This window comes from Falco cherrug, chromosome 7 (assembly GCF_023634085.1).
Source record: "Falco cherrug isolate bFalChe1 chromosome 7, bFalChe1.pri, whole genome shotgun sequence".
NCBI classification, from domain to species: Eukaryota; Metazoa; Chordata; class Aves; order Falconiformes; family Falconidae; genus Falco; species Falco cherrug.
This window is the reverse complement of record NC_073703.1, coordinates 12,895,876-12,905,711: the sequence shown is the minus strand read 5'-3', so window position 1 is coordinate 12,905,711 and position 9,836 is coordinate 12,895,876. Positions and strand designations below refer to the sequence as shown.

The 9,836-nt window shown below is 50.1% G+C and overlaps 1 protein-coding gene across 1 annotated transcript; it reads right to left on the bottom strand.

The window, feature by feature from the left end:
- Positions 1 to 2,495: 2,495 nt before the first annotated feature.
- TLNRD1 (talin rod domain containing 1) lies at positions 2,496 to 4,424 on the bottom strand. Its single transcript, XM_005436596.3, has one exon. The coding sequence runs from the start codon at positions 4,355 to 4,357 to the stop codon at positions 3,290 to 3,292; it is 1,068 nt and encodes a 355-aa protein (XP_005436653.1). The 5' UTR covers positions 4,358 to 4,424; the 3' UTR covers positions 2,496 to 3,289.
- Positions 4,425 to 9,836: the final 5,412 nt, after the last annotated feature.

The following is a 9,836-nucleotide window of genomic DNA, read 5'->3' as shown; positions in this document are numbered from 1 at the left end:
GGCCTGGCTACATTTCATGTTTCATTTTATGAAACTGAATCTCCCCAAACCCCACACACCTCAAAATCAAAGGGAGACCTAGAGCAGTCTGTTTTCCTTCACTGAAAAGTAAAATAAAAAGGGGAAAGGAAACACATATTTATTTATATATATATATGCATGTACTTCACTTTAAAATATAATCAAAAAGGGGGAAGAATCTGCAGTATCCTTGCTAAAACAAAAATTGCACTAAACCACTTAAAACAAAATCTTACCACAACAAATCCTGGCACTATCATTATTAGTAATATATTGCCTTTCACATGCACATGTAATAAGGAGGCTGCACTCTGATCCATATAACCTCAATAATGTATAAATGAATCAAAAAGAATCTAATTAGTTCAGCAGCACCAAAAAAGTAGAAACATCAAAAGAGCCAGTGGGATGTTCTTTTTTTTTTTTTTTTTTTTTCCTCCTGTCAGACACTCCACAGAGCTGCCCTTCAGAACCCTCTGGTTTGTATCTGGAAGCAGGCCTCACAAAGGTAGGTCACAGAAACTTAAAGGAACTGGAGCTAAAGGATGCCATCCTGTACCTGTACCCTCTCGGAGCAGCGCTGCCCCACAGCCTGCCCAGCACCATCTCCGCACGTCCCACACGAAGTTCTGCACCATCTAGGATCTATGCGAAGGAAGGGTGGAGCCCGTTCCTCACCTCCTGTCTGCAGCCACAGGAGATAGCACATCCTGAAAGCATTACGTTTGCCACAATCCCCTTTTCCTCCTTCCCCTCGACGCAACTGCGGAAAAGACGGAAGGGTAGATTGGGACGGTATCTTGGCTTCCACAGAGACATGCTACAAGGCAGGGAGATACGAAGGACGGTTGGGCGGACAACCGCAAATGCCACAGAGGCACAGGACCTCCCTGTAGATGGCCTTGGCCTCCTGTCATTCCCTCCGGAGTCCTACAGCTGTTCCTGCCATCCAGATGGGAAAACGTTGTGTGCATGCCGGGCTGAGAGAGCCTCTGAGGAAATACCTGTGGAGGCATCTATGTGAAAGTTAGAACACTGTGTGTATTTATTTATTTATTTATGGAAAAAACAGTGAGAGAACTTTTATAATATGCCATATAGGTGCAGACATCCATGCCTTTGCAGCATATACTGAAAGCTTATATTGCATCAGAAACAGCGTAGCGAGAAAATCATACCCCAAAGGAATGTAGCTTGGACTGATTTTTCACAAAGAAAAGTCCTAACCATGCAATTCACCGAAGGCAGGTAAGTTTCATTTAAAAATGAACAAAACTTAATACTAGGGTCCACTCAACTTAAGTCAAGGAATTATTTTTTCTAACTTTGAAGATATGGATATATAAGCTTAGCTCGTACGTCCTTCAACATGATGTATTTGTCCACTACCCAGTAATGTTTCCCTCCCTTTTGAAATTAAAAGCACCACATGCAAGAGAAACAATAATGCTATAAAAAGGAAGACCTCTCGCTACTCCAGGACTGTTTTGTATCCGAAACCAAAAAGTTTACTTGTTCAGAGGAATAAATAGAAGAGTATTTGTACAGTAAAGGTTTAAAACATGGTAACAACATTTTTAAGGTACATTCTCCAATAGCTTTCAACATTGTTCAATTTGCAGACATAAAAAACCAAACCAACCAACAACATCCAATTATGCAATGGAACTGGGCAGATAAACAAAGCCTCCTTGCCAGAAGATTCACTCTCCTATTTACCTTTCAAGGAACATATAGAAGGCAACAGATTCCACAGGTCCACAAAGACCAGGCTGAAAAAAAAAATCAACACTGCCATCACAGGAGCTACCGCAGCATACCCCAAGGCCCACTCGCAATTCCCAAGCAATTCAACTGGAGGCGGACTGGGCCTCAAAAGTTACTAACTTTTCCTGTTATCTACATCATCAAACTTAAACTACTTTGACAGAAATCTGCACTGAGGAGCTCCAACAGAAACCTCTGAGGAATCCAAGGTCCCACTCCGACAAACCTTGACAATCCTAAGCAGACACACAAACCAGCAGGACTATCCAGCAGGGTAAAGTTTTTTGAGAAATAAATGAATATGGAAACTCACAAATGTAACACAGATGGCCCGCAACATCTGCAGGAGTTAAAATACAAACACTTCTCACAAGGTAACACCAAATACTGACAAAGACAGACAAAGCCAGCCCATGCCCTGCCGCACCAGCCGCCAGCACCAGGCAGAGCCACCCCAATCCACGCAGCACTGCCCAGCCTGCCATAAACACAACCACAGAGCATCTCTGTCAGAGGCGTCCTGAGGAGGAGGGGTAGTACTGGGAAGGGACAGGATTTATGAAAATAAAAGAACTGAATTGAAGCCTGTATGCTGCTGTCTAGAACTAGTTACATTTGTACCACCCATTCCCTGGGGGAAATGACTTACAATGCAAACAGGCCTCGTTGTTCAATTATTCAAGTATTAAGAGATTCACAGAAAGACATCTGAGAAACATAACATTTTAATAGATGAAATAAATACTCCAGTACATGCAAGATAAAAACTGACATTGGAAAAAAAAAATTAAAAATCACTTTTGTTATAGTGTAATTTTTTTGTTTGTTTGTTTAAACACTCACAGTAGCTTTTCCCCCAGTTTGGAAATTAACACATGGAAAACATAATCACAACCTCCAGTCCTTCCACTCCTACACACCAAATGCACTTCTAACCTAACACTTGATGAAAAAAAAAAAAAAAAAGTCATACAAAACAGAAACAAACAAAATAGTAGCTACATCCATCATCTATGTGTTGTTGGTTTTTTTAGTTTTTTTAAATGAGTGAGAACTGAGGTAACCTTTTTCCTGCACAACCGAACAGTAAAATTTAGAAGGGAAATTTCGGAAGACAAGACAAGACAAACTTTAAAAACCGCACCCAGCGCGATTAAAGCTTTTTTTCCCCCACTTTTTTTTTAAGATGCCCCCACCTCCCGACATATAAAAAAAAAAAACCCAAACTTTTAAACAGTTATTACCATTTGTGTGAAGACCTTGTTGAATAAAGGAAAATTTATCTGCAGATACTTGCTTGCCTTTAAAGTAAAATAAAAAGAAGCCCAAACTGGCTACTTTTATTAGTACGTATAGTTTGAATATGTTCTGCTTCTTCACCACATGAAATCAAAGGATTGGGCTCATCCAAGCAAATTCTTTGGTATACCAAAAAGGGGTGAGGAGGTGGGATATTATTTTCCTTTATCAGTGACTGGGATCTAAACAGAACATGTGGGGGTTAATTCACAGAATTGGAGTTCACTGGCGGTAAAGTCCTGGGTGAAGATCTTTCTCTTAGTGCCTGAGATAACAGGTTGCAACCATCCGAGACGGCGCAAGCTGAGTTCCTCAACCTTTCCCTGTAATCGCTCATTTTGGTGCTACTTTCGGGGTGTTGGGCTATATCCCTGAGGCATTGGGTCAGGAGCACACAAGCAGATACCACACTCATGGCTCCTCCTAGGATGGCAGTTTGCACAGCTTTGCCCTCCGGATTGATGGTGGCAGCTTTACCCAAAAACTGGGGCTCAGTGGCAAAGCCCACCAGAGCATAGACAGACTGCACCAAAGGTCCGCTGAACAAGACGCATCGGTTCCTGGTCAGCTCGCTGGGTGAAGTCTTGACCTCCTTGACACACGCCAAGAGGGCAGAGGCGCTGGTGCTCATACATTTGACACTGAGTTTGAACTGCTCCTTAGCAAATTTATCCTTGGATTTCTCACTGGCCAGCACGCAGGCGTCTGTCAGGAATTTCAAGTTCTTGGACATGTTCTGAGAAACCTCCAGCAGGAGCTGAGGGCTCATATCTGCCAAAGGGGTGGTCTTCAAGACCCCGCAGCCGTGCTCCACCTCATGCCTACATCGGGTCACCTTGTAGCGATCCACCAAGCCAGGCATGGCAGGCTGGGCCCCCGGAGTCTCCACTGCAGCCAGGTAGGCAGCGTGGGCAGAGCACTCGGTCAGGGAGACCACCAGCTCCCCCATCTCCATCAGGCTTTCCCCCACCTCCCCGAAGCGTCCCATGTTGAGCTGGCTCTGGACGTCATGGGTCAGGATGGAGAGTCCTTTGGTCCTGGCAATGATCGTGTCCCTGCACTTCTCGAAGGACTCACCGAAGACAGACAGGCTCTCGGTGTTCACCGGCCTGGTCTCGCTCGACAGCAGCAGCAGATCGGCCACCAGTTGCATCTTGATCTTGCAGTGGTCGCAGATAGAGATGAGCTTCTTCCTCTGCAGGGAGCTGCTGCTGGGGATGCCGCCGCCAGACACCTCGCTGCTGGACTTGCCAGAGCCACCGCTAGCCATAGCGCCGGGGGGGCACTCGCATGCCGCTCGCTACCCCGCTGCCACCGTCTCTGCCACCGCCGCCCGAGCAGTCCCGACTGAGCCCGGCAGGATCGCTCTGCCTGTTCCGCAACATCATTCCATCAATGGCCGGGAGGCACGGGAGGGCTCTGGGCGCCGGGGCTGCCGCTGCTGCGGGGAGCGAGCTCCGCCGGGGCGCCCGCCCCGCTCCGGCGCCAGCCCTCGCCCCTACGGCGCTGCCGCGGCGGGCCGGCGCTGGCCGGGAGCCCCCGGGCCCCGTTCCGGCATCGTGGAGCTGAAAACGTTATTTCTTTTTTTTTTTTTTTCTCCTTTTTCCTTTTTTTTTTCTTTTTCCCCCGCACGTTGGCTCCCCTCCCTTCCACCACCTTCTCCGGCTTCCCGGCGGCGGGATCCTGCGCAAAGTTCCCTTTACCGGCCGGAATACCTCAGAGCCGCCCGGCAGTCGCGCGGAGTTGGGGCGCAGCCCTCCGAGTCGCTACTGCGCCCCCGGGCTCCTCCGCTCGGCGGGCGCCGGCCGGGCGCAGCTCGCAGGGGCCGGAGGGGCGGCGGCTGCGCACCATGTGCCGCCCCCGGCCCCGCGCCGCCGGCGGCAGGAAGCGCCGCCGAGGGTGTGGCCGCCCGCCGCCCCGCGCCGCCACAGCCACAGCGAGGGGAGGGCGCACCGCGGGGAGCGCGGGGGGGACGGACGGGGAGCGGGACCGCGGAGGGGGGGGGGCAAGGAGAAAAAGAAAAAGAAAGAGGGAGGGAAAAAAAAAAATCCACCGGATCCGGGCGCTGGGGGCGGGCGGGACCCGTGCCCCTTCCTTTCGCCGCTGCCTCACTCCTTCCTGCCTCGGTCATCGGCGCGGCCGCCGCGCGCTCGCTCCCCGCCGCGCTCCATGCCGCGCGCCCCGCGGGCTCGGCGCCGCCGGCCCCTCCTCGCCCGGCTCCCGCTGTGGCCGCCGCCGCCGCCGCACCGACTTAGGCGCTGCCCGCAGACAAGGGTGGTGGCTCCGGGCTACAGCCGCGGATGCTGCGACCCGCCCGGCCTTGCGCTCCTCCTGCCATCTTTTCTGGCTGAGTCGCCAACTCCCAGGGAAAAAAAAAAAAAAAAAAAAAAAAAAAAGAAAAAAAACCAGGGGGAGAAGGAAATCTTCTTTTAAATTCCCTTTCTCAGGCTTTCAGACAAACTACTGGGAAGCGGCGGCTGCGGCGGATCTGCCAGCCAGACGCTGCACGGCTCCGAGGGAGGCTCCCCCCTCCCCGTTGCCTTTGCTGTAACCTCACTTAAGCCTATCGAAATCTTTTGTGCGGTGTCACCGCCCTGCGTTTAAATCCTGCCCTCCCCCCGCGCCCCGCGCCCCGCCCGCCGCCCCGCGCTCCTCCCAGGCGGCGGGGGGCAGCAGCGCCCTGCAGCGGCCGGCACCGCCCGCGGCCCCCAGGCGCGCTGCCGCCGGCGGGAGGCGAGCCCCGGGCTGCGGGGGGCTGGGTGAATAAATAAGCACCGGGGCGGGGGGCTGGAGGGGGAGGCCGGCGGGCAGCCGGCGAGGAGCAGCGGATGGGCTCGGGCCGGTGCGGCCGTGCCGGTTGGGCGGGAGCGCGCCGCGCAGTCGGGTACCGGAGAGCGAGGAGATGCCGGGGGAGGGGGGGGGCGCTGAGCCACCGCCCTCCGCCCCAGCCCGCCGGGACACCGGCGTCCCGCCGGCCGGGCCCGCTGCGCCGGGCAGCCCGCCAGGTGAGTTCGGCGTTGCGGTCAGACCTGCCGCCGCTCGGCGGGGCTCGGCGGGGCAGCAGCGCCCAGCGCCCTTGGCGGGCGGGCGGGTGGGCTTTGGGGGAAGGGTCCCCCCGCCGCCCCCGGGGGGCTCAGCCTGCGGGGGCTCAGCTGCAGAGCCCAGCCCCTCGCTAGTCATCGTCGGTGCCGTCGGAACGGCTGGGGGGGGTGGTGGTGGTGTTACCGCATCTTTATTGACATGGAAATATTTCCCTCCGCGCTGGGCTTGACCCATTTTTGTAAGCCAATGACGGTGCATTCGGTGTGCTTCCCTCCCGTTTCTGTCGCTGCCATGCAGACTGGTTACCGGGGTTGGGGTTTAGGAGGGGGAAGGCAGCACACCCACTGACCCCGGTGTGCTCGGAACGCCTCGGCAAAGACTCTCCTCCAGCCTGTGCCCAGCCTGCAGCACATCGGGAACTGCGCTCGACAATTCTCGTCACTAAAATGTGATGTGATGCTCAGTACATCTCAGGCATTAACGCCAATGCCATTACACAATAATAAAATTAAAATTACTAATCGGGCTGGAACAAGTTACAAGAAGATGGGTTTAATGCTGCCTGGGATGTTTCCAAAGGGAACGTATAGTTTGGTAAATAACGGCGATGAGGATGTTTATGCCCCACACATCGGATTCTCTCTTGGTATTCATTGTCTCAGTCAACATAATCCTGAATAATCAGAGTTCGTGTTGAAACCACATCTTACATTTGTTATGTATTTTGCCGCAGCTTAAGCTGCAGCCAAGTAATAACATCTTTTTGCTCCTTTCAATGAGACTTTTAAGTTAGCCGCTTCATTCTAGGCGTTTACAATGCATTTAGCAGGCTACAGAAATCCAGGAGTGCATTTAGCCCAATTCACCGTTATGCTCATGTCCTGCTATGGCAGGGCTGTAAGTGACCTTGAAATAAACGAGAATCAGACCAGCTCCTCACTGGCAGGCCAGATCCAAGTGTCCCGGCAGAAACGGCGCCCTTCTCACGGACTGCTTACATTGAAGGAGCTTCAGACGAGTTTATTTGTACACATTCTCACCCGCTAGCTAGAGGAACCCCTGGCCTCCTTGGCGGCCCTGTGGAGCATGACGTGAGCGGGATGAGCACAGATGTGGAAGTGGAGGGTTAACAGGATGTGTGCTTCTGGGGGGTGGGGGGAACCCTGGCCATAGAGCTGGGCTTGAGGAAAGGGGCAGATGCTGGTCTTTGGGTGTGTCGACAATAGGGCACTTCTCCACCCATCCCTCCTCACAGAAACTGCGTGAGGGAAATTCTGTTTACTTGAGTCAGATTATAGCAGTTTAAAGGAAGGTCATGATTTGGGCCTAAACAATTTTGGCTTACCGCCAGCAGCTCATTTTCAAAACTATAAATAGGAATGATTTCAGAGTGGGCTGAAAAATAAAAATCAATGGGCAGGAGAAGCCAGCTGAATTGTGTTTCCAAGTATTTCCAGATATGTCCTCAAATGAGGCACTGGGAGATTATGTAGCACGAGGAATGCCTCTCATAAATACTAACCTACTTTATTTTTAATGAGGATTGGCTAAATTTAATTAGGGTTTGAAAGATTTAATTTTTAAAAACGTAGGTCTCTGCCCTGGCTAGCAGCGGTGTTAAATGACCCAATAATCTTTTCCATTTTTAGATGCTGCCGCCCGCCATGATGTTCCATATGATTTGTGCCATTCCCCAAGGACAAAGTGGAGAGATCTGTGTTTTGGACGGTTCCTGCTGTGGCTCCTCCACCTACCTTCCTCCCAGCTGCCCACACCAGGAACACAGCTAGGCCCTCACCCACGGCAGTTCCTAGCTCCTGACAGGGCCACCAAAGGCATTAGTAACTGCTATAATATAAAGCAAATATTGTTTGAGCTCCTTTAATCTGTCCGTGAGACCAATCCGGTGCTCATCAGCCTCAATATTAGCAAGGGGCAAAGCCAGTAATCATTATCATGTAATAGGTGTTGCTTGTGGACCATCTCCAAGGCAGTCCTACCAGATGTCCTTTTCCTCCAGTGGTAGCCCTGGGTGTCCAGCTCTTCTGCATATGAAATGTATGATGAAGAGTGAGTGACCAGACTTTGGCTGTTTGAAAAAATAATGTTGAAAATAGCACCTCAATTGGTCATTTTCAACACGGGAAGAGGCATTTCTTGGAGCAGCTGCCTGTTAGAGTCTTCCTACAGACCGCATTGTTGCTTCATAAGTACACCTGTCATAGCTGGCTTCAGCATCACTCACAGTCTGTGCTTGCCAGGCTTATTATTTGACCATAAATACATGGTTTTATTGTAAAAGGCAGCCTCAAAGGCAGAGTCTCTTGAATCCGGCAATTTGAGTAGAACTGAGGACCAGCTAAGCTACATGCTTTAAAGTTCCAGTAGATGTATCTATGTGATTTAGGAGGAAGCTTTTACTCAGTGATGTTTGGGGTGGGTGTTTCTTTCATACATCTTTCGCACATCCTCTTTCAAGGAGAACGCGTGCATACCCATTTGTTTCATAGCCGCTGAGTCCAAAGGTGACTCACAGGACTTGGGCAGCTCTGTGAATTGGTGTAAAGACTTAGAAGACATGAAAATCAGGTGGCCGTGCTTGGCTTTGAAAAGATTCCACTGACAAAAGTCTGAATGAAATAACTCTCTGGGGTTCAAAACAGCAGGCATTGTCAGATACAAGGGATTAAAAGGCTTTTTAATGTGGCTTAGTAGTGTACAGAAGATTGGCTTACTTGTATGAGCTCTTCTTTCATCACATTGATCTTTATTTTGCATTGTGCTTAGTACAACAGAAACTGGAAGCTGAAGTCTTCTTTCCTGAATCATCTGACAGGACTTGGCCCTTTTATTGCTTAGTAAAATCTTTTTTTGTGAAGGAAGAATTGATTTTTGCCAGTGTAGCCAGTGTTGAGTAATAGCCGAAGAATACCAAGTTGTAATAATTTTATGAACACCGTATGTGGCCAGGTCGGTGAGGGGAAGTTACTATACAATGGGTTACACTACTTTATATTACTTTCCTGTATAGATGTATCGATCTAACTTAATAGGGAGCTGGCTGATGAAGGAATAAAAGGCAATTCAGTGGTTCCCCTGTGTCAGCCGTATGTGACTAAACCCCTGAGGTGGTAATTACAGGAACGATAGCTCCAGTTCCGAGGGATACAGCTGGTTTGTCCAATGAGAACTGAAAGTCAGAGGAGGATCAAGTCGGCTGACACTGATGGACGAAATAATTTAACACAGGGGTAGGCTTTGCAGAAGAGGCTGGAAGAAGCTGGGCCTTCCCCTCTGCAGCGATGGAATGGTAAGTCATACAGAAGGAAGGGTGAGTGTGTTGACTGGTTTATTGTTTTTAAGATCTATTTTGTCTTAAATAGTTTCGTGCTAAGTAAGTGTTTTGTGGTCTGTACTTCCAGTCTTTACTTCATGAGAGACTAAAACTGCGAGGTCTGAGTCTGTCTCAGGTCTGCAGAGGTAATCATGGTTGATACACTGGGGATGCAACCTGAGAACTGGTCTGTGTGTAGCAAAAAAAGACCGCTAGAGATCTGGAGGAACAGTTAACTGGTCACTTGTGACAGCAGAATGCAAACACAGTTGCAAGTTTTGGTTTTTCTTCTTTGAAAATGATTTTGTGTATAAATAAGTAGCTTTTTAGAATAATAGGTGGGCTTTCACAGATGAGCTTAAGATGAGTGTTT